This window comes from Coturnix japonica, chromosome 9 (genome assembly GCF_054131305.1).
Source record: "Coturnix japonica strain WE chromosome 9, WE-NBRP24, whole genome shotgun sequence".
Classification (NCBI taxonomy): Eukaryota; Metazoa; Chordata; class Aves; order Galliformes; family Phasianidae; genus Coturnix; species Coturnix japonica.
In genome coordinates this window covers 5,493,649-5,521,615 of record NC_140671.1, presented here as the reverse complement: position 1 = coordinate 5,521,615, position 27,967 = coordinate 5,493,649, and the positions used below count along the sequence as shown (strand labels likewise).

The 27,967-nt window shown below is 45.9% G+C and overlaps 2 protein-coding genes and 1 long non-coding RNA gene across 7 annotated transcripts; 1 reads left to right on the top strand and 2 right to left on the bottom strand.

Moving 5' to 3' along the window:
• Window positions 1-393: 393 nt before the first annotated feature.
• Window positions 394-19,307, bottom strand: MAPKAPK5 (MAPK activated protein kinase 5). 3 transcript variants are annotated; one of them, XM_015877786.3, is made up of 14 exons: window positions 18,979-19,307; window positions 15,338-15,411; window positions 14,158-14,233; window positions 13,754-13,851; window positions 12,682-12,790; window positions 11,118-11,207; window positions 10,492-10,587; window positions 9,804-9,884; window positions 7,658-7,845; window positions 5,310-5,430; window positions 5,038-5,168; window positions 4,314-4,435; window positions 3,881-3,985; window positions 3,046-3,247 (listed from the first exon to the last, which is right to left on the bottom strand). In XM_015877786.3, the coding sequence occupies exons 1-14, from the start codon at window positions 19,012-19,014 to the stop codon at window positions 3,153-3,155; spliced, it is 1,422 nt and encodes a 473-aa protein (XP_015733272.1). In that variant the 5' UTR covers window positions 19,015-19,307; the 3' UTR covers window positions 3,046-3,152. The 3 variants fall into 3 exon arrangements, with proteins under 3 accessions (XP_085412038.1, XP_015733272.1, XP_015733273.1); XM_015877787.3 differs by having other exon boundaries at window positions 4,320-4,435; XM_085555912.1 differs by lacking the exons at window positions 12,682-12,790; window positions 13,754-13,851; window positions 14,158-14,233; window positions 15,338-15,411; window positions 18,979-19,307 and having other exon boundaries at window positions 394-3,247; window positions 11,118-11,256.
• A 210-nt stretch (window positions 19,308-19,517) lies between these two features.
• Window positions 19,518-24,974, top strand: LOC116654119 (uncharacterized). 3 transcript variants are annotated; one of them, XR_014949125.1, is made up of 3 exons: window positions 19,518-19,676; window positions 20,238-20,291; window positions 23,945-24,974. It is a non-coding gene; the product is annotated as an uncharacterized LOC116654119 (long non-coding RNA). The 3 variants fall into 3 exon arrangements; XR_014949124.1 differs by having other exon boundaries at window positions 23,869-24,974; XR_014949123.1 differs by having other exon boundaries at window positions 20,238-20,339; window positions 23,869-24,974.
• ALDH2 (aldehyde dehydrogenase 2 family member) lies at window positions 19,954-27,384 on the bottom strand. The gene is made up of 13 exons (XM_015877785.2): window positions 27,230-27,384; window positions 26,465-26,569; window positions 25,586-25,726; window positions 25,298-25,377; window positions 24,671-24,782; window positions 23,662-23,790; window positions 23,093-23,206; window positions 22,618-22,720; window positions 22,230-22,414; window positions 21,760-21,924; window positions 21,471-21,628; window positions 20,630-20,744; window positions 19,954-20,200 (listed from the first exon to the last, which is right to left on the bottom strand). The coding sequence occupies exons 1-13, from the start codon at window positions 27,344-27,346 to the stop codon at window positions 20,168-20,170; spliced, it is 1,557 nt and encodes a 518-aa protein (XP_015733271.2). The 5' UTR covers window positions 27,347-27,384; the 3' UTR covers window positions 19,954-20,167.
• Between the last annotated feature and the right edge of the window lie 583 nt (window positions 27,385-27,967).

Sequence of the window (27,967 nt, the reverse complement as noted above, 5' to 3'; positions counted from 1 at the left end):
TTGTCAGAATGCAGCTGTCAGATTTTAACAGGGGGTGAAATGTCATGAAGCACCAAGTGCTACTGCAGCAGCACAGAACGATTCATCCCTCCCATCCCTGGAAGCTGCAGCTACCAGAAAAAAATCCTGTTTCCCCTAACGGGGTTAACCCAGAGCACTGGGGATGTCCTGCTGCCACCTGATGGCAGCCAGTGGTTAAAGCTTTTTGGAGGACATGAATTTATAGGCTGGGTAAAACCTTCTTTTCTCGTTCTTGCAGTGATACAAAAGCAAAGCTTCACAGCACTGCAGCTAGGGCAGGGGGGGATGTGGGAAGGCTCAGGGTGTCACCAGGAGCACGGTGATCCCTTCAGCCCTAAAGGGACTTGGGGACCAAACAAAAGAGGCCGCTAATAATTTTAGTAAAATCATTTATATACACTGATGCGTAATATTTACAATATAATACTGATCAGAAATAAACGAACATGTTACAGGTAACACTGAAAAGGAGAAACGCAAACGTTTTTCATACACAGGAGTTGAATGTGGTAGATGAGGACAGATTCAGGTTTCTAAACGAAAAACGTGAAGGTTTGACAGAGAAACTTTAACATGTTGCTATTTCCAATCTTTCTCTAGTCAAGTTCTCTAACCTTTTAATACATACATCTTAAATAATCAAGTCACAGGAGAAGTCAGATATACATAAAGTCTTGAAAAAGTCAAATGATTTCTGAGACTTTTCTCTTAAATAAAACCCTAGGAAAACAAACCAACCAACCCAACGATGCGGCTTCCCCATTTCCTTCTAGTGTTTCTTACAAAGAATGCCATCTTTGTTCCCACGCAACCCTTCCATCTCAAGGTATTTACAATATTCACAGCCCGCTGTAAAGCAGCAGTAGGTTAAGCTCTTGGTAGTACAACACAGGCTGAAGCAATCTCTACAGAGCATCAAACACCAGCATACAAGCCTTGCTGTCTTTAGCACCAAATCAGTCACAGAACAATCCTGTCCCAGTGTCCTACTCCTATCTATGCTCCCAAGCTGCTCGGAGCTGATCAGGCTGTGGCATGGCATAGCTACAAACTGATCCATGTCTCTGCATGGAAGTTCTGGCTCCCAAGAAAGTGCCAGAGCGTTTTCCTCCTCGGAGGGCAGGGTTGCAAAGTGCTTACGTGGGGAATTTTCTGTGTTCCTATTCCTAGTGATTTCCTTGTTGATTTATTTGCCATGCTTAGAAGTTCCCACACAATGAAATATCTCCCAAATAAAAGACAGATTTCAAGTTATAAAGGCAATATCTTTACATTTCAAGATTGTGCGGATGTTGACATGATCTGGTATTTAGGACAAGGACAGAAATGCATACATGGCCTACAAACTTGCTGATGAAAGATCAAGAAATGACAGATGCTCATCTCCTGCCAATTCCCTACAGCTGTCATCGATGCATGTCAGTACACAAATATTCCATGTAGTGTCAGAAGTACAATTCTGGCTTATGCCAAAACTCCCTGTTTCCATCAGAGAAAGTGATGGTTAACTTAGGGACTGTGGTTCTCATTCTGCAGTAAATCAGGCATTGGAAAACTGTCAGTGGGATTAAAACAAAGCTGATAAGGTGCTGATGAAGAATGGGAAATGAAATATCTCCTTCATGTAGAAAAACTGAGTTACTGCTTACAAAATTGTATAGAAAGAGTCAGACAGTGGTTTGCCATCCAAGCTAAAGGTTACAAGGAAGTCTGTTATAGAAAAGAGACAAAAAAGGAGGCTGGACTGCCATAGGAGGAAACTGGGAGATCCATGGCTCAAGTTTGTAAATGTAAACCCAAAATGAACGAGCTATGAAATATAACAATAATGTTCAAGAGTCATTACTAATAGCCCTGAATTGGCACTTCAGTCTGCAGACCAAACTCATTCAATGTCTGCACGTGTTTGTTACCAAAATATCTCTATAAAAAGCCTTCGACCAGTCTCGAGAGAAAGAAAAGTGTCAGAAGGTAGAAAACTAGAAATATGTACAGAATCTTTTCACTTGTTTGTTTCATTTAAAATAAAATAAAACAAAAAAAAGCAGCTTTTGGAGCCAATGTTCCAAAATAGTGTAAGAATCTGCCCTGGACAGCCTCGTAGTCTGGGCAGCATGAGGACGTGTGTCAAGGAGCAGCCCTGCATCTGTGGCTCCACCAGGAGGAGCTCGAAGGCCTCGAAGAGATGAGGAGCTATGACTCCAGAGGGTGACACGAGAGAAGGATGGCTGTGGGTTCACACAGCAGCACGAGGACCCTTGCCACGATGATCTCTTTCAAATAAGAGGATAAGTCTGAAACAAAGTGTTGGACCTTCTAGAGAGGAAAGAATAGGATGGAACACACACACAGCTTCTGAAGACGAAACAAATGGACCCCATACTTACTGTTGTCTGTAGAAGATCCCACCAGGAAAATAAAAGCTTGTATGTAAGTAACTGGAACATTCTTTGATTCTGCTGTTGAAGAGTATGATAAAACGAGCAGCCTTATGCTGAATGGCCATTAGGCCATAAAGAAGTTCTGAGGAAGATGGGTTACAGGAGAGAGAAAGGCAGCTACTGATCAGAACTGAAAAACACAGCTAGCATATGGACTCAGGTGGCCTTGGCAAGGCCAACCGTGGCTCTGGGGTCATGTAGCAGAACAGAAGGCTATTCTGTTGCCTCTACATAAAGACTCAGAATTTAGGTGCCAAGGGTAACTATGAAGTCTGTATTTCACAGCACTTGCTTTCAAGTACTTACTGAGCAGGGTGTTAAGAAACTGGCTGTCTTTTTCATATATATAGTCACTGCAGCTGGCTGTATGTATAGCAGATGGAAGGCAGCTTCTGCAACTGGTTATTAAGAAAAAGAATGGTTTTTAACAATAGAATTTGCCCCATCTGGGGGACTTACGATTAACAGTACGTAAGTGATCATATATACCTCAAGGAACTGAGTTTTAAAAAAATATTACAGTACCAATGATTTGGTTTTTTTTGTATCTACAACTATACAGCATTTTCAAGCAGTATGGAAATTTAATGAAATAATTATGATTTATTAATTTACATAAAAATACTTTTTACAGTTAAAGAATAACTCTTAAATGGTAAAAAATAAAATAATAAGATTAAGAAGCTCCAGCTATTGAGAGTCATGGGAGTTTGTCTGCTCTTCAATAACTTGTTTTACTATTTCTGCCAGTTTTAGTCGATCCACTTTGTCTGTAAATCCTCTGCCTGAAAGGAGAAGAACAGGTAGTCAGAAGGTGTTGGGCACAAGGAAGAAAGCCATTACTGCTGGCATCCTACGCTGGCTGGAGACAAAACACACTAAGGACAGCATTTGTAGGGCCATGAAAATGAATTAAGATCTTCGTGTCCTCTTAAAATAAAAAAACATTAAGGAAGAGGCATGGCCAGGCCTTGTGAACCTGGCTGACACTATGCTCTGTTTTGTCATGGAGCCATCTGAACGGTCCCAAAAGCAGCTGGCCTAGTTTAATTCCATTTCCTCCCTAAATTGAGCAGAAGAGATGTTGTGCTGACAGAGATAAGGGCAGCAGCTCCAACAGAACGAGGGTAATGAGCAGCTGGAAGGAAACCAGCTGAAGCAGCTTCTAATGTAAAGATCTATCTGTGCTAAGTTGCTAAACAACCTGGTGCCTTTAAAAGCTCTACCCTAAACCTCAAACAGGAATTTTAAAGCAGAACTTCAAGCCTGTTTTCTAAAACATCCACATGGAGAAGGGCTGTAACCTACACCAGGCCCAGCACAAACTCCAGTTTGTTTTCATTTCCATGTAATAAGGTTTCTGCTCCCACTCATTCACCAGCATTAGCACCATTCTCCAGGGAAGAGGAGTCCCTCACCGTTCCAGCTGAAGCTCTGAAGAGTGTCTCGCAGCAACTTACACTCCCGATTGTACTTCCACGCCTCCTGCATCACTTCATTCAGCTTCTCATCCTCATTCTCTCCTGTTCAGGAGAACAAAGATCAACAGCAGCTTTGTCAGTCTGCCTTCGAGCAACATCCAGCGCTTAGTAAACAATATGTTCCGTTATTCCCCCTTGCCTCATGCAAGCTAAGAAACTGGCCTGAAGGCAAATGCTTCTGCTTGGAAGTTAATTTTAACAGCTCCACATGTTGCAGCTGACACTATGCATGCACTACAGTCCACATAAAACACCCTCTCAAGACAGACTGGGACTGAGGGTCAGTACTGACACAGACTGATCCTGAGGCACAGGAAAAGAAATCAATGCCTGCTGTATTTAGGAATGGAACATTCTTAAAAGTGGCAACCTTTACCAGCCTGTGGTAGAATGCACTGAGCAATCACATCTCTGAGCTTTTCCAGAGCCACATTGGAATCATTACTTCCATTCTCTGGGTCGTGGATGTAAACTCCATCCTTTGGTTTAGTGCTGCAAAAGAACAGGGAAGGAACAATTACAATTTGAATGCAACTCATGTCTGCTACTGGTTGCATAACTGTACCAGCAGAGCACTCTCTTTCACTGTCTGGAAAGCTGTGAAAAGGAGCCAAATTTAGCATTAATTATTACAACGTGCTGCATTATGAGACCGTTTTAAATGAAGAAAATGAAGAAAAATAAATGTTAATTTGAATTAATTGAAGGGTAATCCCAAAATCGATCATTCTGTTTTTCAAATACGTAACCCGAGCAAAGAGAGGCTACCTGACTTTTTTTGGTAAATAAATGTTAAAAAATATAGCAATTCTTTCTCCCATGTTGCCTTCTCAACATCTGACTCATCTTCTCACAATGGATCTGCTCTGCTGTCATATAATACAATAACTCTTCCATCTCCTTCCTCACTGCCCTATCTGAGAAGAGGCACCATATCATGCAATTATGACTTGCTCCAACCATCCGCTTCTGCACAAAGAACATTTCAACCAAATCAGAAATTCAGGAGCACAATTAAAACTGAATGAACCTGTAACATGTTGAAAGTCACAGCTGCCTACGTTCTTATCTTTCAAAAAGCTTTAGAGAGTTACCCCAGCAATTTCCTTTTGCGCAGGATAGGGTTGTTGACGGAGTGAAGGGGTTTGAGACTGACTTTGAGGTCTTGGATTCTCATGTTTGCAAGCTGTTCTGCATGAGCCTGTTGTATCCCTGCAACCATTGCCTGGAATGAAAAGAATTATGCTTTGTGAATTAATGGACAATGTTAGCTATGGCCGCGACATGACAGACAACACTCAAACTGCCCAGGAGCTAGACAGCTCCTCTGTGCATCATTCTTGATAAAACAAAACGTTGTTTAAACCTTGTCCATCATCAGTTGGGCAGAGGGTAGGATGTTATCCAGTGCCTCAGTGGAGTTGAGCCAGGGATGGTCCAGCACACCTTCAATGGTCAGCCGCTCCTCTGGTTTGACCTTCAGCAACCTGGGAGAGGAATCCATCAGTCCATAAAGAGGTCCTTGGGGATGCACAGTGTGCAGCTCTGTGAGATCAGAGCACTTAGCAATCTCTAAACACTAAAGAGACCAAAAAAAAAAGAAACCATTCCTAATAAACCAAACCCTTCAGCTGACCTCAAGGCAGCTTAGACCTTCCATCAGCCTCACTGAGCCTTGCTGCAGTGATATTTTAACGCAGTCACAGCTCATTCAGTCATAATCAGCAATTCAGCATAAAGAAAGGCACCGAAGGCCATTTTGGTAATACCTGTGTTCAGCTGAACTCTATATTCACATCTTCCCACATGGGAAATTATCTTCCAGACAAGCTGGAAATGATCCAGACCTATGCACCATAGAAACGCATGTCTAAAGCTCATCTGCACAACAGCCTTTATGCAGACCAAGGGCTCTGGGCATAGTAAAGCAAGGCAAAGCTTCAGAGCTCAAAACCTGTTTTCTGAATTAACCGCTTTCACTGGGCAACCCCCTTTGCTTTTTTTCCCCCCTCTGTAAAAGCCTCAAATAATGGATGCTTTGGCAAGCTACAGCGACTCAGAGTGAAAAGGAACATTATTCTGAAATCTCTGAAAAGCCCTCTGAATTAAATGTTACTGGAAAGACACCCTGGAAAGAGATTATGCAGATAAACTCACGTTCCCATGATAATCACTAGTGTTTAATAGAAAATTAACACTCCACACAGAGCACTGACAAGTATTCCAAATGTTTAAATTAGGAACAGAACGAGTTGATCAGTTTGTCACGCTTGATCAGACAATACACCAGATCAGCTTCCCGGCTGCAGAGCAGAACTGTTTAATGTACCAAGAAAGTGGAAATCACTTTTGCAGAACATCAGCGAGACCACAGGCTGGCTCGTAACATTTCACTTGCAAGGCCATGCTGTCAGACAGGCTGTCAGTTCGGTGTTAATCCAAGTCACACGCCTTCCTTTTCCATCAGTTTTCAATGTCCTCATCTATACTCAAGCAGTCCTGCTTGCAAAGCTTGGGGTCAGAAATCAGTTTGGCACGCTTGAAGGGAAACAGCCTCCTGAATGCAAAATAGGACCTCCAGAAGCAAGCCTTTGTGTGAATAGCATGCACGTAAATAAAATGCAAACTCCTCCTAAGTTATATCAATTCTAAATGTACTCCCGCACTGTAAGTTCAAATTCAGACTCTTTGGCCAGAAAAGACAGACCAGAAAGTGAGTCCTGATAACATTACTCAGAGCATTGAGAGAAATGAACTGAATCCAAGCAACAGCACTCAGTGAGTTTCATGGCCATTTTAAAACACAATGAAACCTTCTGACTGCTGACCTCGGTTTAAACAGAATTTTCACTGCAACATAATCTGCACTTTATCTGCTGAAACATTTGGGCTCTCCTGTGCTGCTACCAACAGGACTCAGCACCCCTTCCAAACTATGCTAAGCCTGTGGAGGTTTTACATCGCACCACAAAACACAGCAACAGTTTTAAATTGTATAACAGATTGATTTTTTTTTTTCCTCTTTCTATTGCTTTTATCCTTCCAGTTCCTCTGGTGATGCAAAGGCAAGAAGTCACTCTTTTAAAAATAATTGAGGTCAGCACATAATCAGTGTCACATTTGTGCTTTCAGATAGGACCACTGGATCATGACGTTTGAAATACTTCAAATGAGAGATGTGCATTGCAGGAAAACCAGATCCTGAGCAGCATTTAGAACAAAAACCCCACAGAAAACCTCATCTCATAGTCTGACACTTTGTGACAGACCTTAACTTTCCTTCAGACTCCTTTGAAACTGCATATTAGCTCACAGGGCTCTGATGGGGAGAGCTACTGATGGACTCAACTGGCCACTTCCTATGAGCCACCCAACTGCCCTTTGGTTTTACAGGAGTTTGGACGTTGTCACAGGAGATGTACAACTGGAAAGTGCTCATGGGCATGCAGTCAGTGACAGAATAAAAGCACAATGCACTTTAGCATCTTGGGGGTCATCAGAAATTGTACACAGAGAACAAAGAAAAGGGGGGAAGGGGAGCATTTACCAAACTTCTTTTGTGCTGAACACAGGAATGTTTTCAGCTGTACGTGCTGCAGACAATTCGCCCCACCGCTGGAAAGACAATCCCTTTGTGATAAGGCACTGTCAAGTGATTTTCCCATTTCTCAATATAAGCACGAAGCAACACAACATTTTCCTCAGCTGACTCACTTTCTCACAATGTCTTTCGCCATTTCTGAGATCTGGCTCCATTCTTCCTCTGGAAATTCAAAACTTCCTGTCATGATCTTTTTCCTCATGTCCTTTGGAATTGTCCGACTGTGGTGTTTGGAGTAAAACGGAGGGTATCCACACAGCATCACGTAAATAATGACACCCAGGGACCACAAGTCACAGCTCTGAAAGCAAGGAAACGATCACTTTGGGGAGTGATTTACAACAAGCAGTAGTGTACCTATGTGAAATGTTCTATGTCATTCCCTATGGACACAGGAGCACAAAGAACATCTGAGCATCCTCGTGGGTTTGTTCTTCCTCTCTTATAAGGTCATAATTCCATCAGAAACATTTCCTAAGTATTTTGCTCCCTTTTAGCTGCTGGTTGTTGTATTCTTTCCTTCAAGAGGATAATACCTGCTCACTATTTCTCCCTGCTCTTTTGGTTTAAAAATGTATTTGAAATAATCTTCCTGAGAAATATGCAAACACAAGGTAACTCCATGCTGCCAAGCTGAACTCTTCCAGCACTTGAGCCATGTTGTTTACAGAACGTGCTCCTGTGACTCTGTGCTGGGCAATGGCAACCTGCATGGAAACTGCAGTGCGTCAGAGGTCAGAATGAGCTGCATATTCATTACCTCTCAGGATAGCTGAACCCTTGGCTCTGAATGTCAGAACAGAAATCAGAATATCATTCAGGCATTTTTGAAGAATGTGATACTAGAGGGGGAAAAAAAAAGAGAATCTGGATATCTGTGTGTTCACAACCACTCTGAAGAAGGGATCATAACTGCCTGGACTTTGACTGAAGCACATCCTTAGAAGCCTGTGCAGCTGCTCAGCACCATAATGTTCCTGTGGACAGATGCTGCACTTCTGGTTGTGGAGCCACATGGACAAAGTTGGCAAACATGAACCCCCAGCTCCCAAGGCTGGTTTCTGACTGGATCAGCACTGACCCAGAAAGGGGTTTTCAAAGGTGTGTGACTGTTTCCTTCCAGAGGGAGCACCCCTGGATCAGCTTTTACTGGTCATTAAACCACAGCCTTCATTTCTGGCCACAGAGACATCCCACATAGGTATTTGTGTCAGTCAAATGGATCTAGAAGTCTTAATTTCTATTTAGCCACGTGCTTTTTACTGTTTTTCCAGTGACTAGAGATACTTTCTAATGGCATCAATAGGACCATAGGTATGCAAGTAGGAAACAGGTGTCTAAATCTAAATTCTTTCTGGATATGGTCCTGAAATTTTATTTTTCAAGAGTCAGCCTCCTCTACTATGACAAACACACACATCTGATCCAATGCACACACAGCTTAACAAAAACACTCAGGAAATCACTGATGTGTTTTTTCCTCCAATTTACATCTGTGGGATGGAGCTGCTGATCATGAGGGTGAATCACAGGCCTTTCTGCCAGGCTCTGACTTGCAGTGGAAGGACGGGGTACCTGGGAGTTTAGCACAGTCTATTTGGGGAAACCAGGCCTATGCCAGAAGTTGCTTTTGCAGTGAGTCACACTTGGCAAGGTAAGGATGAGGCTATTCCTTTCTAGTCAGTGCCACTATGACTGAAAGCAGTTCAGAGTGACCAAGTAGTACTTTTTAAATGAAACACATGCAAACCCTTTAGCACATCACTCCTGACTGAGAAAGACAGCTGCCTGCATGGATCATTATTTGTATCAGATCTCCCAGTAAACTGAATGAAACCTAGGCTGGCCCTAGCACATGTAAGGGGAGAAATACCAACGTAGATGTGAACACTCTATTCCTTCCTTCAGAATGGCTGAACAAGCCACACAGCCCCAAAGATATTATCTCCTTATAGCTGAAGATACACACATATACCACAAAGTAAGCAACATGATGTTTCCCTCCAGTTCCCTGCAGATCCTGCTTTTAGCTCAGTGTGAGATGTCTACCTAGTTAGATGTATGGCTGTCACAGGCACCTGAACAACTTTATTGCTCCTGGCCACGAGCGTGTGAAATTTGGGGACAATAAAGTTTATTGTCTTAGGTGACAAACTGCACTTACAGACTATGTGTACAGCATCTGAATCTGTGGAGGGGAAAAAAGAGCCTAACAAAATGCTTTGAAGACACTGACTTGCAGGCTGTCTCACAGCTTACCTTGTTATATGTGTAAGGTGTTGGAGAGGTGGGGATAATCCCAGATTTTTCTTTCTGATGCCGCCTTTGTGCCTCCAATACCTGTTGCAGTGAGAGGAGGAGATTGCAAAATGCACACAATTTACAGACACCACAAATAATGATGCCCATGCCAAAGATGTTTGATCCACCCATTGGTGGCCTTATTACAGCTCCTGAATGCTCTGCCAGGCTCAGCATGTTTCGACATGGGGGAAAAGTTCAGCTAAGTGGGTAAAGTACCACTACAAAAACCAGCCTGTCTGTAACTATAAATTATCTCTCAATGTATAATGACAAGAAGGCCAAGTCAAAGTCAATTGGTAAACCTCTGACACTGCCCTCAGAAGCAACTGCCTTTACAGAACCTGATTGTTTCTGCACAGTCATTTGGAATGTAATCTTGTATGAGCCTGAGCTACAGGGATTTGCGAAGCAGGGACTTTTCCAAACCAACCACACAATATGGGAAATCTGCATCACGATCTATTCTGATCAGTGTCCCACTATAGCACTCAGTCTTGAAAGGTTGCTCCTAAACATTTACTCAAGACTCCTGCATGCAGAAGCTTTTAATAAGATGGCAAGGGCTTTTTAAATTAGACTATTGTGAAGGCACAAGCAAAAGGTCATTATCCCCCTATAGCTTAAAACCGTAATAGTTTGTTACCTGAGGTGCTACGTAATATGGAGTGAACTGTGGTGTCATCAAGTCACCTTGGTCTACTTTGGCAAACCCAAAGTCACACAATTTAACAGGTGCATCCTAAAACGAGACGTTGCATTACAAAATCAGCTTTTCTACTACATCCTTAGTGCTTCCTACTCATCTCACCTTTACCCCATGTATTCCTGTTTTATATTTATACACCTATCATCCCACAAAGCAGATATAAGATGATAAACCAATCTTTGCAACAACCACCTTTGTTCTCTTGGGTACTCTGGGTCAAAGCAGTTGCCTTCTCTGCTTTGGAAAGAGCCAAAAAAAGGTCATTGCATGTGCAGGTTATGGGCAAGAGAAAGAAGAAACAAGTGGCATGGTATGTATGCTCCAGTCAAAGCAGCTGCATTGCATATATAAAAGATCCTAATGGCATGAGGTGCAGAGAGGATTTTCCCCATGACCACACAGGAATATGGAAACACAAAAAGCCAAAAGTCATTCCTTCTTGTCACCAAAATATTGCATTGATATCAGTTTACACTTTTAAACTACTCTGAAAATCACCACTGAGCCATTTTTACAGAATCCAGCAGCAAAAAAACCCCCACAATGCTGAGTTTTAATCTTACCAAAGAGTTATCCTTGAAGAGGAGATTCTCGGGCTTGAGGTCTCTATGTGCAATGTTTAGTGAGTGGCAATGCTGCAAAGCCAAAGCTATCTGAAAAAGGGCACAACAAATCAGCTGCAGTTATAGAACTCTTCCTTCAGCCTGGAGAGTTAGTGTAGCTTTAAAAAGGACATTGCCAACATAGCCTAGGCCCCAACCTTTTCAATTCTGCTTGTGTACAGCTCTGATTGAAGACAACTCTGGCTGTACAGAGCAACAGTGCAGTAAAGCATGAAGACAAGGAGATGAAACCCACTAAGCTCTTCAGTTTGCATTTCACTCAAAGCAAACAGAAAATACAAGCTAAGTTGTAGTGGGTTTCCCACCCCTTTTTGTGTGACTGCCTTTGGGCATTACTACACCTCCCAGAAGTGAAATGGGTCATGTCAGTGTTCTTTTATACGCTGTCCTAGCCCTTAGGTGACTGAACTTGCTTGCATGCTCTTCAGCAATTACATAAGTCAAACATGAGTTCTTGCCTCACTATTTCAGCAACGTATTTTACTGTATTTGTTACCAACTTAACAGTTACCACTCAGGCAGCTTCATTCTTTAGTTCTTGAAGGTACTGGGTATATTCATAAACAGTGGTGTCAATTTACACCAAATGCTGTATAATCTCACCTCACATTCACTTTCCTTTATCCCCATCATGGAATAAAGCTTTTTGGCTCGGTGCCACAAGTCATCCAATAGCTTGGACTTAAAGGAACAAACCCACCAGAACTGAGAACTGACACTAGAGCTCCCCACACTGAATCCCACAGAGACCCCTCTGCTTTGTCATCCTGCCTACTCCAGCTGGATGAGTTAGTCACAGCAGACGCACTGCTAAGCCACAAATAGCCCATGGACACTAAAATGTCTAGTAATAAATATCGAGCCTCTAAAATCACAACATTCAAGAATGAGTTGCCTAGAGAAATGGAGAGGGAAGGACGAAATCAGAACAAACAGCACAGAAAACATGAGCTATAGTTGGACAGTCCTCTTGAGTTCTTCCACAAAACCAAACACAGAACTCAGGTGGAAAACCACTGATGCAGGACACAAGTCTTTGTCTGCTATCCCAATTTAAGAGCTGAAAGAAACTCTAAGTCTATGATACAGCAAAGAATGATTCTCAAATTGGAGTTCAGGAGTAAGCATTGTCTGGTGAGAGCCTGTGGACTGCTAGATGGAATGCTTTCAGGGCAATAGTGAGGCATATAGGGAAAGACTGCAGGAAAGAGTTCTCATTAGTGAAGTCCTGTAAACCATGTTAGGAAAACCACTGCTAAGGATGGCAGACAATAGGGTCCCAACACGGCAGAACTAGCCCACACCTTCAAATTCTTTCCTTCTATTGAAACTTAAGCATTGTCAGATTATAACAAAGCAGGCAACAATCATTGGATCAGAACTGAGGATTATTTTAGCTTCTTTTTCCCACCTCCCCAACCCCAACCCCCTCCAATCCAAGAAATTGTTAAATCCTTTCGCCATTAGCATTCATGGATTTGCTCATACATGGGTGTGAACTTGCCTGCTTTGTTACTTGGCTTGCTTGCTTCTCAGTAAAGTGCCGGTGCTGGCTGATTCTGTGAAATAGCTCTCCCCCTTCCATCATCTCCATTACAATTAGGAGCCGAGCCCTGTTCAAAAGCATTTTGTTACATTCAAATTAATCAAAAAGAAGAACAGAATTGCTAAGCTAATAATGCATACTTCATATCTACAGATACAGGCCAAAAAATAGAGACATACTCGCTTCTTCTACAGTTCCAAGCCATTGTTTCATTCAGCTATTTCGTCTGCAGATCTTCTGGCTCCCAGCATACCTGACTTGCTGATTGCCAGCCAGGAGCCCCCGGTTTGTTCTTCATGCTGGGACCCCAACTCCAGCTGGAACAAACCCCATGGACATGGGCACGGGTGCATTCAGACAGATGCACACACGCTGTACTCACACCTTCCACCAGCTTGGGTATGGCAGCTGTTGAGATGTGTTAATGTGCAACTCCACCTCTAAAGAGTAATAACGCAGGCAGAGTGCCTGAAACTGAGCTGGCTTAGAGCACACCTACACCTGTCTGCCCCAGTCCTTGCCTGCATGCTGGAGATGTCTGTGGCATGGGAGAAGCAGGAGGTCGAGGGTCATCTTTAATGCTTTTGAGTCTGAATTCTCTGCTGTACCGCCTGATTTTAATTTACAGTTTTACTGCCATAATTGCAAAGGACAAAGTATAGAAATCAAGGAGATGAGGACTGGCAGAGCCTCAGGAAATCGACTTCTAGTTTTTCTATATTTTATCCTGCCAGCCAATGCAGGTGTCACAGACTGAACCAATGCAAAACCTCAGAAATGAAGATGTGCTCAAAGCCAGTACTGAGGGATTCAAGCTTATTTAAATATGCAAAGACCTGGGCATCAGGAACAGGAAAAAGTAAATGCTGTTTAGCCTAAAGTACAGAAATCATGTTTGGAACCCACAATGAGTGTTCATTTTGGCCACACTGTGATTTGAGGGAGAAAAAAAAAGCAAGCAAACTCCACTATACCTTGACCTAGATATGAAAATCAAGCTGTGGGAATGAGACATGCTGTGCAGTCTTACCTTGGGCTGGATTCATGTGGGAACTGCACACTGTTAGCATAAACTTCAATAATTTGAACAATATTTGGATGTGTTGCACACATCATGTGCAGACGTACCTTAAAGAGAAGGGAAGAAATGTCACTGTATGCAGTGATGTGCATCCAAGTGGCTCTGATCATCTTACACTGCATGGGGCAGAGGCAGAGCTCTGAAAATTCCTCTTGCACACATACAGCTAACACAGAACATCAAAGGCTGGGCATCCCCACCCCCATGTTCCAGGAACAAGCCTGGAGGACCATACATAAGAAATCCTGCACTGTAAGACCTGCAGAATGCAGATATTAAATTGCTGCAGCAGTTCCCCAAAAGGGAGAGCCTTTGTGGTGTGTCAGATGGCAGAAAACAAATAAAAACTGTACCTCATTTCTAGCTTTTGGACGATCAAGAAGGATTTTCAGTGCAAAGCGTTCTTGAGAGGATTTTTTCACGCAGACTCTGGTATTACAGCAACAAAATTATTTGGTCAGCAAGAACGTTAAAGAGACACTTCAAGCAAATTGAGGTGTAGTTACAAGGAATGCCCGTAACATGGGATACACAGAGCACCATCACCGTATCCCAGCTGAAAGCCTCAGCTTTTGGCTTTCCACATCAACCAAACACCTTCTGCAGAAGCACCCGACACAAAGCTCTGCTTTCAGCAGTGCAGGAGGAGCGCTTTGGAGCTGCGGTAATGGCTGAATGTGCTCCTTCTATTCATCCCCAAGAGCCACTTGTGATGAAAAAACCCAAAGCACACAGAGCCAGCCTGAGCATCTCCCACGGAGGATGGTGTCTGTGATAAATCAAGTGTTTCTGCATGAACACCCTGATTTTGAAGGGCCACCAGCCGTGCTGCACACGCTTATTCTCTCTTCCCCCCATTTAATATTAACAGTTGAACTACGTCAGAAGGCAGGGCCCTATGAACAGGCAGCAAAAAAGCATCGAGAACAAAGGGGTATTTTAATAAAGATCGGAGGCAGTGACAGAAAATGGATGAGAAACCAATTGCTTGAACAGAAAGATAAATGGTGGCTCACCAGCCCACCAGGCTCCCATGCATTTATGCACAGGCACCAGAAAACAAATTCCTGCTCCCAAAGGGGAGCACGCTTTGTTTCCAGCTCCTGCAGTGGTCACAAAGCCACACGAAGCCCAGTGCTGGGTGCACGCTCTGCCGGGCCTTGTGTGAGGAGCTGAAAAAGCAGCTGGTAAAGCAGCACACGGTGCTGTTGGCCCCAGCATTGACACTGGGATGGGAGCAGCAAGATGGGGCAGCAGGAGGACATTAGTGCCTGAGCTGCACTTCCCAGTGCCACCAGGTCACAGCTGATCCCTGGGGCTGATTGGTCTCAGGAATATGGCAACAGTGAGCAGAATTTTTACTCCAGCACAACCAGCAACAGACAATCCCCTGCTCACACATCTGCTATGAGCACAGAGATATTTATTAGCTCCTTCAACACCGCCATGCCTTCTGCTCCTCGCACACTTAAAATACATACTCACTTCTGCACAGCTGAGATTACGTGCAGATCCACAGGTGCGTTGCCTTACCTAACAGGGCCACTGATCCCAGCTCCCAGCTTCTGAGTCCAGTTAATGTTGTACTCCTCTAAAATGGAGGTTTCCTATTCCAGGAGCGGGGGGAGGGGAAAGAGCAAAAAAACAACAACAACAACAAAAACCACCAAAATTACTACAGCCCTTCCCGAACACCCAGCTCAGCAGCTGATCTGCAGATAGCAGGGCACAGACAGAGCCTGTTCTGCAGTTCTGCTTCACCTAGGAAAATTAAACCTAAGAGCAAATGCTCAGCAGAAGGTGATTTCTGTGCTGCTGAGGCTGCTCCCCCTGGCATTCTGAAGCAGGATTATTGAGAGCAGCAAATGGGATCTTGCTGCTCTACCACAGAAAGCATACAAAGGATATTTCTCCCCCCACCCCAGCCCTTAAATCCAGCTTTCTTCCTACAAATGATCAATTGCAAAGGCCCATTTACAGCATTATCACATCCTTCTTGGTCATACAGTGTAATGGAAAATATGCTTCTGTTTTCTTCAGGTTTGCAAACCTTTGGAATCATTATACTGCAAATTAACTGCTGTGTGACTCGTTTTAGCTTGTCTGAGAGTGAACCAAGCTCACGTTCATAATCCTTTTGTCCAAATCCATACAACCAGGGCAGGGGTTTGTTATGACACAGCCCGGGTGTGGCCACGTTTAAACATGTCCTAACGTTTGTGGGGTGCAAATGGGAGCACTGAAAAATGCAGACTGGGTGCAGAATGGTGTGTGCATGCTGGGGTCACAAATCACACACGTGCTCAGAATTGGCTCCCCAAAAGCTCTGCTTTCTGATCGACTCCAAGCAAAGGAGGTGGTAGCAGAAGCTGACTCCAGAGATGCTTAAACAAGCAAGGAAATGCATAGAAAAATATTGAAGATTCAACCATACATGAAGCAAGTTTTTTTTTTGAGGGGGTCAGATTTTTCTGCCTACATTAATTTTCATTCAGAACTTCAGCATCCAATCATGGTATAAATGGAGGATGCGCTGCTGAAGGCACGGGCAGACCCACAGCTTGTGGCCCCACTGACCACACTGCGGACAAACCTCAAGCCACATGGGTCAGAAACAAAGCCAGAGGAAAGCTGATCTTTAAGGCAAGAGCTGGAGGGGTTAGAGAGTGTAAAAGATAGAGACAAAGGGAAAAAGTAACCTGGAGTAGACATTGCATAGATCATGGATGACAGCTTGAAAGGAAAAAGTGAAAGGTAGTTTTTAAGTGGAGATTTCTGGTGGGGTTTTAAAATAAAGAAGGGGAAAAAGCAAAGCCCAGGAACACAGGATTATAGTGCTTTATTGTTTACAAAGCAGACAACGCTTCTTTGTGCTTCTATCAATTAAACTAACACAAATTTCACTACCTCGTGAGAAGCACATAAGGGAAAAGCCAACTTCAGTTTCCTGCTGCTCAGACACAGAGAACCAAAGGCATCGCAACCCAAGCAAAAGCACAAATTCAGAAGAACATTATTGAGTGAAACCCCATTTCAGCTGAGTCGGGAGAACAAGGCAGAGGAATGGGAATTGGACAGCACGTGACCTAAGAATCAGATGAAGTGAGAATAAGATCTGGCAGTTCTCAGCTCCTGAAGAACAAACTCAATGACTGCAGATCAGTATTTCCTCTTGCACATTCTGGGCATTCACTGTTGTTCTAAATAAAAACCCAACTTTTTTTTTTCCCCCCTGCATTTTTATTTAGATTCAAACCTTCATTCAAAAGCAGCTTCACAATTTAGAAAGAATAATCCAGTAATGAAAAAACACTCTCCTTAATGCACAATATTGCTTCCATCTCCTAGTACAGAAACAGAAGCTCCAAACCCAGCAGCGAGCCAGTACAGAGCTGTAAATCAACACTGACTCATCCCATCCAAACAGAGTGAAATATTTGAAACACCCTGATAAAAATCTGCCCTCTGAAAATACCAACATCTATTTCAGCAGCGCTGCCCCAGGGCTGCCTGGGTGACCTGGCCCAGCTGGAACTGAAGGAACTGAGGGATCCGGGCTGAGATCAAGTGGTGGTAATACAACATGCCGAAGACTCTCTGCAGTCTCTTTGTACAGTGTTATCTGTCACAGAGCCTGGATGGCTTCATAAATGCTTCCTTTAGTAAGACAAATGAATTTCAAAAGGATCTACCAAAAAACACCCCCTGTGTTGGCATTTTCAACCTCCTCCATTACTCGCCACTGCAGGATTTATCTTTACAAAGTTCACTGGGCTCTGACAGTGATAGGGCATGGAGCAATAGATTTAAACTGACAGAGGAGGGATTTAACTTTGACATTAGAAAGAAATTCTTCAGCATGAGGGCAGTGAGGCTCTGGCACAGAGAAGCTGTGGATGCCCCATTCCTCTAAGTGCCCGAGGCCAGGGTGGACCGAGTCCTGGGAACCTGGTATAGTGGGTGGCAATCAGCCCACAGCAGGGGGGTGGAACTATGTTGTCTTTAAGGTACTTTCCAACCCAAGCCATTCTGTGATTCATTCTATTAAAAAATAATCAGTGCAAGAGAAGTCCAACACAGTTCTTCACTGCTGGAGATCGGTTTGATTTGAAAGACATGGGTTTTGCATTTTAACAAAACAAAATGGGAAGAATTCTGAGCCCAGAGTTCAGACAGCTCAGCCTGCAACCTAACCACGAGCTCCAGCACCAAGGCTGATATATACTGGCTCCCTGCTTTGTTGTCAGCCTCAGCACAGTGCAGCCGAAGCAGCTATCCAGGAGACTTTCAAAACAGTTTCTAAGTATTTCATATAAAGATCTATATCAGAGCTGCTGTACGGGTGTAGGGACAGCGCTGATTCTGCTCCTGCCCCTCTCAGCTCAGAGGGATTCAGATAAAGAACAGAATCAGGAAAGTACTTTGGGTCTGAGGCATCTGTCTGAACACAGAACTTACTTCAGTCCCATCTTGGAGAAGAGAACACTCCAGGGACCTTCCTGGACTTGAGGGAAACTTATAAGCAGGAGTATCAACTTTTTACACAGGCAGATAGTGGCAGGACAAAAGGCAATAGGTTTAAACTGAAAGAGGGGAGATTTAGGTCAGATGTCAGGTGAAATCCTTCACTCAGAAAGAAGAGAGCCCACAGCTGTGGGTGCCCCAGACATGGAGGTGCCTGAGGCCACGGATGGACCCTGTGCAGCCTGAGCTGGGGGGCAGCCAGCACACGGCAGGGGTGAGGCTGGGGGGCATAAAGGTCTCTTCCAATTCAAACCATTCTTTGATTCTTTCAGGCGTTCTGCTGAGATCTCTGCTCCACAGATTCTAGTTTATCATTCAGGTTTGATTGAGCTTCTGCCTATTGGTGTGAGCTCTGTGCTTTGAGGTGGTGGCTGCACTGACTGTGTGCACATCACTCACAGAACACACGGCATCGTCCACATAACCCCGAATATCCTTCCATTGCCTTGAGCGGGTCAGCCACAACTTTTACAGCGCCCTATTTCAAACTTTCCCCACTGGTTCCCCCCGGTTCCTCCCGCCCAACCCCGCAGATGGGCTCAGGGATCCCTCGGTGCTGCTGTCAGCGATCAACCCCGGGTAACCGATGGAGATGACCGAGAAGCTGCCACCGGTGTCCAACGCGTGTGATGCCGAGCGCCGCTCCTTACCTTGATCGCTTTATCCATCTCGGGATCCCCCGACATCCTCCCGCGGGGCTCCGGGAACCGCCGGCCCGTCCCCACCACGGGCCCGAGGGCCGAGGACCGGAGGAGCAGCAGCGGGACGGGGCCGCGCTAAGCACCGGGCAGCCCCGGGGGAGCCTTTGTGGCCGAGCCGCAGCGCCTCATCCCCAACCGGCCGGACCGGAGGGGGCCGGGACAGCGCCGCAGGAAGGAAGGCAGCAAGGGCACAACGCCGCCGCTCAGCCACGGAGCCGCCGCCGCCGCCACCCGGGAGCTGCCGCCACCGCCCGGGAGCCAGACATCGCCGGCACTCCGAGCCGGGCAGCCCCGCCGGGCCGTACAGCCCGCAGCGGAGCTCTCGTTACCGCCACACTCGATGCGAGGGGCTGCTCCGAACACAACGATGACTCTTAGATCCCACCGCGGAATTTTAGGATCCTCCGCCAAAGCGGCGCAGCGATTTACAGGCGGGCGGTGGACAGCCCTGAGAGCGCCACTGAGCATCCAAAGCCCCCGAGGGGCCTGACATGGTCAGGGCGCCTCCGAGTGACGTATAGAGCGCGGGGTGAAGTCTCGCGAGGTGATGGACGCGCGGTTGGCGCCTCCTGCTGAGGAGCGGGAGGGATGGCGGCGCCATATTGTACGGGTGGTCGAGGCTCTGCTTACACTGTGCTACAGAGAAGGTAGGGGCAGCGGGACTGAGACAGTGTTTATTTAGGTACAGAACGAGGGGGGCAGCTGGGAGTCAGCCCGTACCTCAGGTGTCCCTTCAGGTATCACCTCAGGTGTCACCTCAGGTATCATCTCAGCTGTTCCCTCAGGTGTCCCCTCAGGTGTCACCTCAGGCTGCACTGAGAACTATTATGAGCCTCAGTGCTGGCTTGGTAACCATCTAAATGACTTGGGGCTGGGGCTAAGAACACGTTCGTCAGCGACAGATGCGATAGGAGCACACCCATGTACCACGTTAGCACTCAAGTAAATGTATTTGGTATTTTAAAAAGATAAAGCCCGGTAAGATTTGTAAGAAAAGCTCCTTCAGGCACCTTGTAATGAATAGTTTCTTAATGCAAAGCTGCGTGTTTGCTGCTTAAGTTTTGTGTGTTAGAAGGAAGGTGTTTTCTTGCTTTGTATCTCATGAAGCTGCATAGGTGTTTCCAAGCACTGCTGACCTTCACGAGTTCTTCTGTGGGATTTTGATTGTCACCTAGAGAAAACAAACGTCACACGTTACTTTCTTGCAGGCTGTGTTTGTTTCTGTTCATTTGAGGGCAGCATCCAGGAGAGCAGCGTTACAGGTTGGTGTTCAAGACTCGAATTCCCCTAATTGAGTGATGAGTGCAGCTGTAAGTATGTGCCCACGTAAACTGACATGCATCCCCAGCACAGGCTCTCTCTGGTCTGCACAAGGTGAGCTTGCAGAGAAGCCAACACACCTGTGTTATTTACAGGGAGGGCCAGCTACCCTGTGCCAAGTGGTGCAGGCAGCAGGTAACCTGTCAGTCAGGGCACATATCCTTGTTCTTTTCAGCAGTATAAAACAGAACTGGCTTTCTGTTTTAAACAGAGTTGCACAGAGTTTTGTTTGTGGTTATTTCACACGTGTTGGGAGGTACCCAGATACAGGAATACTCACGTTTTTCACCTCCAGATATGCCTCCAGACCATATTCTCCCAGCTCTCTCCCATTCCCGGATGCTTTGTAGCCACCAAATGGAGCTTGTGCACCAAACACATTATAGCAGTTTACCCTGAAAACGAAACCAAGAGTTAAGAACCTCTTGTTTACCACTGTAGTATAATGGAAGAGCTCTTTGACAGCAAATATCTGTTTACAGCAGAGGACGGGCTGAATTTCTGGGCACAGTTTCCATATTTGTTAGTTATCTTGGTCAACAGAGTTACGCAGTAATGGAACCTTATCATCATCGACCAGGAAACGGAACAGCATGAAATTAGTTCACGTCTTGCATCACATAACCAAGTGTCTGGGTTGCTACCCACAGCTCTGAAGGAGGTGTGATTAAAAATAAATGATACCAGGTTCACTGAATGTACTTAAATAAATGAAATAGTGAGATGCTGGGTCTCCAAAATCCCCTGTGCTAAAAGAGTAAAGTGTGGCAAAGTGCTGACTTTGGCATAATCTTCAACATGGCCTCAGAATACAGCCCAGATTGTATAGATGTGCTCGATGATCTGATCACTGCTGGCACCAGAGCCCTATAGCAGCTGCTGACGTTGTCAGCTGCAGAACTGGACTTCTTTTCCCTCCATCCCACCTGCTAATTCACTGTGGGAAAACAGAAGTTCAATATAACTCTTAAGTTTTACCAAAAATCAGAGTTGCAGTTGAAAGTCAGACATTACATTCTGTGAGGATCCAAAGCAGACACAGGCTTTCAAACAGCAAGTTAGATGGGAAAGGAGAGCACATACATCCGACAGTTTAAGGAGAAGGAAGTGACAAGGCTTACCAGACTGTTCCAGCTCGCAGGGCCTGAGACACGTAGTTTGCCTTGTCAATATCTTTTGTAAAGACTGCTGCTGCTAGACCATACTTGGAGTTATTTGCTCTCTCGATTATTTCCTCTATTGTCTTGAACTTCATAATCTGCATGACAGGCCCAAATATCTGCAAAACCCAAGCAGATCACATGAAAAAGACTATAAATTGATCTCAGGAGAGATACAAGCGTCTTGCATCAGGGGGTGCAAAAGGACAAAGTCAAGAGGAAACTGACAGGCAGGTGCTGCAGGCCTCACCTCCTCTCTAGCAATCGTCATGTTGTCCTGCACGTCACCAAAGACGGTTGGCTGGACGAAATAGCCACGATCTGCAGCAGGGTTGCCACCACACAGCAGTTTGGCTCCTTCACGCTTCCCAGTATTGATGTAACCAAGGATCTTCTTAAACTGCTCTTCATCCACCTAAGTAAGAGCCATCAGGATGGGCAGATCAGTTTGGTATTTGTCAGGGGTGAAAAAAGGATGTAACTGCAGCCTGCATTGCATGCAGCTGTGCTCTGTCTGTTCCTCATTTTTAAATGCTACTTTCAAACAGGGGGGTTGGAATAATCAGAATGGTTAGTTAACTTCTCCCTCCTGCACAAGGAGGTCATGGGCACAGTTCAGAGGAGACTGGAGGAGATCTTTGATTCTAACCTGGTGATGTACAGTTACTTGAGATTGAGTTACTTCATGTAATAATGGCTCAAGACATTTCCTTCTCTCACCTGAGGTCCCTGCTCAGTTTTAAAGTCAAATGGGTTTCCAACCACTCTGGACTTGGCCTTCTCAACACTCCTCTCCACGAACTCATTGTATATATCCTCTTGGACGTATGTTCGGGATCCTGCACAGCAGCACTGCCCTTGGTTGAAGAAGAGGGCAAAATGGGCCTGATCCACAGCCCAGTCCACTGGAATTGAGGAGAAGAGAGAAAAAAAGGTAAGTAAATAAAACCAAACCAAATGGCTTTGTTTGAACAACTATTGTACACAGCCAAGTGGTGTCAGAGCTGGAGTATCACACAACATAGGAGGGGTTTCTTTTCCTCTAGCTCTGCTTGCAGCAAGCCAATGTGAAAGGTACAGATTAAGTATTATGCTAGCAGGTGCTTACTGTCAGCATCAGACATGATTATATTCGGACTCTTTCCTCCGAGCTCCAGTGTCACCCTTTTTAGATTACTCTCTGCTGCAGCTTTCTTGATCAGGTGCCCAACCTGCATCATGAGAAGAAGAGGTATTAGGGATTAGCTCCAGCATACAGTAGCACCTGGCAGGGCAGCTGGGTTTAGATTTCCATCAGCAGTTTAATAGTAATCCCTTCATTGTTAGGGCTGTGAGGGAACAACTGAAGTCTGCCCAGAATTTCACCTTCAGTACAAGGAAAGCAATAGTAAATATTCTAAAGAAAGCACCTGAACGGAGTCTTATGTAAAGTAAAATGAAGTCTGAATGCACCCTGAAGTCAGCTGTACTTTTCAAAGGAAGCTGCAGAAGGCAACGCTCCTCCAGTATTTTGTACAAAGGATGTTTTACAGCAACAAAATGCTCTTTATGTCCCAAGGGCTTAAAGATTTGTCTTCCTTTACCTCTGTGGAGCCAGTGAAGGCCACTTTATCTATATCCATGTGGGCAGAGATAGCAGCTCCTGCAGTGGGCCCATAGCCAGGGATGATGTTCACCACGCCTGGTGGGAATCCAGCCTGCAGGATCAAAGATCACACATACACTCATCTGTTAGCTCCGGTATATGCCTCCCACAGAGAACAGCACTTCCTATCTCACTTTCACTTCCCAGCTCTTCAATTTCATTGTGAGAACCAGCACAATTCCTCTCCCCACCCAGCATCTCAGACATAGCTTGGAAATGTATTTTAGCTTTCTAATCACCCTACAGTTGTTACTTACTTTAACTTCAGAGTCCTTCTCAGAACCAAGGATGCCCTTTGCACACACATGTATGGAAATGAGGGTGTTTAGTTATTTGTTTTTGCTATAGCAAATGCTAGGATATCTGAGACTATTTAGTCTTCCTTCAGATCAGACAGCGCTTCTCTGTCCCTGTCACACGCCCTCTGTAGCTCATCAGTTGGGCTTATTACCCTGAACTCCAGCAGTGACACTGAGTCAGCCAACAGATCCCAGCCGCTTCTCTCACCTCTTTGATCAGATTAGCTACATAGAGAGCACTCAGGGGGGTCTGCTCCGCCACTTTCATCACAACCACGTTCCCGGTAGCCAGGGCAGGCCCAAGTTTCCATGCTTGCATCAACAGTGGGAAGTTCCACTGGAAAACAGAAATATTGTCTGGTCTGAGTTTGAAAGCTGCCAAATAATGAGTGAGTAAGCAGTGAGCTTCATTCAGATCTGCAGGTGCAGCACCTATGGAAGCACTCCCTGATCCTCCCCTCGCTGCTCAGCTGCATTTGGCTCCTTTTCAGGCACTGCCTTCTTCTTGTCCAGGAAAACTGTACTCTGAACTGTGAAGCCTCTCAGTGCTACTATGGAACCACAACTCTTCTGTAATTAATCTCTACGGTCTGCTTAGCCTTTACATTTCTCTTTTGAGGTGTTTTGAAAGAAAGCCTTTGTAATGACAGCGTAGGGCTTGCAGACCTGTGAGGCATTCACGTTCAGCTCTTGCACAATGCAGATACAAAAAGCATGCAAATACAAAAACACACGCAGCAATCAGAGCCTGGCTACTCCTGTAAGCAGATATCTCTGTCCATGGACCTGGCATCCATTTGGCCTTGTTGCTGACAAACCACCTTGCTGTGCTTGCTACCAGTTATAGACCAAAAGATTTGTTATATAAAACAGAATTGCGCATGCTGGCTCTATTTCCTCATCATACAAACTACTTCCTAGCACTACAGTCAGAAGTCTGAACAGCGCCTCTGAGCTGGACAACTCCTCTATAGAGGTTTGTGTTCTTTTTTCATTTGCAGCAGCAGGAAACACAAAGTAAATCTTACAAGTAGACAGTGAAATCAACAAGTGCTCTCAAAGTAACAGCCCTCCCAGCTGCTGCAAGTGTAATTTTGTTTCTACCACCTGTAGGAAGCTGAGCTTAGCAGGACAGATAATAACTTGCATTTTAAGACAACTTGTTATAACAGCGAATTCTTGAAATGCCTCAGGACCTACTGATACATTTCACTCACGGGGATTATCTGTCCGCAAACTCCCACTGGCTCATGTCTGGTGTAACAGAAGAAGTCTCCATCTAAAGGGATGGTTTTGCCGTGGAATTTATCAGACCAGCCTGCGAAGTATCTGGTAAGAAGAAAGTTTTGGTCAGTGAATTTAAAACATTTCTCTGGTCACTAGAAAACAAGAAACGTTCCTTCAGCTGTTTGGTTTCCTCCCCATCTTCAGTCACTTCATAAAGCACGTACTAACACAAGGATTTCCCAGGAAGGTGATTTATAAGAATGGACAGTAAATACAAACATTTGTCTCTTGTGATTTGCACGGTGTATATTTTGTTATTTCTGCAGTGCGTTACAGATCCCTTTATCCACGCAAATCCTGTATGTACGTGAAACAAAAGCCCTTTGGGAAGTTACAAGAGTTACAGTTTCATTCTAAATTACAAAAAGAAAAGAAAAAGAAAGAAAAAATAGAGAAAGGAAACAGACTGAAAGGGTCAGCCCCAGCCTTGTCAGTCACAGTGCCTCAGTCGGAGCAATCTGCTCTCTGTGTGCAGAGGTTCAACAAGCACAGACCAGCTGAGCAGGAATGGGGGGATGGAAGAGTTACTGCGCTGTCCCTGCAGCCTCCACACCTACCTGAGGCATTTGACAACCATGTCCAGATCCACCAAGTAGGAAATAGAGTAAGGTTTGCCATTATCCAGAGTTTCAAGTGCCTACAAAGACAATGAGATGGGGAAAATCACACGTAAGGATTCAGATTTGGTTCTCAGTTTGCTGTTTGGATTCTGTGTGTTGGCCTTTTCGCTTTCAGGTTCCCCAAACTACTTCCCTCCCCGTCCCTTGTATCTCTCTCAGTTTTCATTATGGCTAAAATCCTCACCACCCACCTGTGCCTCCCCTTGCCCCTGTTGCAGTACATACCGCCAGATACGCCCGGTCCCTCTCTATCAGGTCAGCAAGACGATGCAGCAGCTTCCCCCGGTGCGAAGCATCCATCCTCCTCCAAGGTGAGCCCAGCTGGAAAGCTGCCCTGGCTGCCTTAACAGCCTTGTCCACATCTGCCTGTAGAGGAGTCCAGAAAAGAACATGAAAAAGGAGTAACCAGCTCCCACCTAAAATACAACTAAAGCCCTTCCTGGACTCCAGGAGAAAACATGGCACCAGCAGCCGCTAGTGACCACCCTTCTGAGACAAGGACTTTCTGCCTCAACGGCTGAAGGAATCATTGCAAGGCACACATCGATCCTGGAGCTGTGGAGCTGCAGCCCCAGGACCACTCATCCCACGAGCATCAGCCCAGGCAGTGCCATGCAGCATTGCAGTCTATGCACACAGCTTTCCTGCTGCCTGCATCCCTGGGGACGGGGGAGCTGAACAGATGGGTGCAGCAGCTGCACAACCACCACCTGTGCTTGTGCTCTCCATTATTTCAGCTCTGTGCAGTGCAAATATCGTCACATTGTCTCCACGATGTCATCTGACAGGTTGATATTTACATCCTAGCACGGGGCAAGGGAAAAGCTGAGCTGCTTCACCATGGATGAACAAATAACAACAGCTCTTCCTTTGCTCACCTCCCCCCTGGGGGATACAGACAAGGCTGTGGGATGAGCCCCACATTGCTGGGAAGCAGAACCTTTATGGGAGCTGTAGTCAAGGAAGTGCATAAGCAGCACTAGACTGTAGTATTTGTGTAGATCCAACATCTATTACCGCAAACACGGCACGTGGCAGAGCTGTATTGGGGTCTGTTAATGTGAACCACTGCAACTGAATGGATCTCATCAGGAGAACATTTACCTTATCGCCCTCAGCAACCTGGCAGATAACTTCTCCTGTAGCTGGATTGATAGTGGGGAAGGTTTTCTTGCTGATTGCATCGTGCCATTCGTTGTTTATGAAAATCTGTAACGAAGTGAGCGGATGGGTGTTAGACTTTAGATCCAAACCTGTGGAGGAATCGGTGTGAGCTTTACTTGGTAGATGGCACATAAACAGGCTGTTTAGTTAAAGGGATGTGGCTTGTGAGGACTCCAAAATGGCACTGACAGGGAGGAGATATGGCAGCCTAGAAGCGCGCAATAAAAGCCAGCTTCATGTTGGGAAAAAGAGTCCAAATCCCAGCAAACAACACATGGGTTGGCAGCAGTTCCTGCCCTGCTGGGTCCTTGCAGCGCTTGGAGGCCCGGCTGGAGCTGAGCGGGGACACGGGGAGCACGGGACAGCGGGACAACGATCGTACACCCGATTTTGTTCGCAGCACTAGAACTGCTGCAGCACTTCCCGGATCGGCCCATGTCAGGCACCCCGCGTAGCAGAGAACTTCGTTCTCAGACACAACTGGTGCCGACAACAGCTGCCGAGCACCAGCTCCTCCCCACGCACTGCAGCGCTGCTCCGGGCCTCCTCCCCGCAGTACTCGGCCATCCCGCCCCGTGTCCCGGCCGTTCCCGTCCCGCACCGAGCGGACCGAAGCGGGGCTGTGTGCGCCGGGCCCCGCGCTGCTCCCGGGCCTCGGAGCTTTCGGCCGCCCCGGGGACCCCGCAGCACGCGGCCCGGCCATACCTTGTTGTAGGCGATCTCCGGGCTCGGGTTGGGTGCGGGGATGGGGGAAGCGGCGGCCGAGAGCAGCCGGGCCGGACCGCGGCAGAGCCGGGAGGCGAACCCCGCCACCCGCAACATCGCTGCGCTGCGCCGAGCCCCCTGTTCCGAGCCGCCCCGCTGTGCCGCCCCGCCCGCACCCGGCGCTGCCCGGTCCCGCTCCGCCCCGACACGCCCCCCCTCCTCGGCTCCGGCCCGTGTCGCCGGCTCCGGCTCTGCCCATCTGCGTCGTTCGGCTTTGCGGAACTCGGCTCGGATCAGCTCCATTTACGCCACCTCGGCCCAACTTCATTTGGTTCGGCGCAGTTTGGCGTGATCCATATTTCAGTTGATTTTGGACCCATGCGGCTCAACTGGGCACAGCTCAGTTTATTCTGGTTCACTTTGGTTCAGGCTGGTAGAGCCCACAGCTGGTCCCATGGCACAGCACAGCACTGGAGATGCACGACTCATCAGTGCCCAGCACTGGGATCTCTGTTTACTTGGAAGGCTGCCCTTAGGCTCACAGGAATCTAGAAAGAAAAAAGCTATTGCATATAGAGAAATGAATCTCAGCCAGTGTAGCACTCTCACTGTGCTCTCAGCTGTCCTATGCATGACTTCTGCTGACACCTGGATGGACAACCAATGACATGGGGCTTAAATGACATCTGTGGCTTAATACTTTTTTCTGCTCTTGAGCACTTGAACACATCCCTTCTT

Excerpts from the sequence above, each read along its gene's own strand:
- ALDH2 (XM_015877785.2), bottom strand. The coding sequence starts at position 27,346 with ATGTTGCGGGTGGCGGGGTTCGCCTCCCGGCTCTGCCGCGGTCCGGCC. Across the intron at positions 24,783-25,297 it reads ATGGTTGTCAAATGCCTCAG|ATACTTCGCAGGCTGGTCTG; the intron begins GTAGGTGTGGAG and ends TCTTCTTACCAG. Across the intron at positions 20,745-21,470 it reads CTGCGAGCTGGAACAGTCTG|GGTAAACTGCTATAATGTGT; the intron begins GTAAGCCTTGTC and ends TTTCGTTTTCAG.
- MAPKAPK5 (XM_015877786.3), bottom strand. The coding sequence starts at position 19,014 with ATGTCGGGGGATCCCGAGATGGATAAAGCGATCAAG. Across the intron at positions 10,588-11,117 it reads TCTTCAAGGATAACTCTTTG|GATGCACCTGTTAAATTGTG; the intron begins GTAAGATTAAAA and ends GTCTCGTTTTAG. Across the intron at positions 5,431-7,657 it reads GCGAAAGACATTGTGAGAAA|GTTGCTGAAGGTCAAACCAG; the intron begins GTGAGTCAGCTG and ends TTCCTCTCCCAG.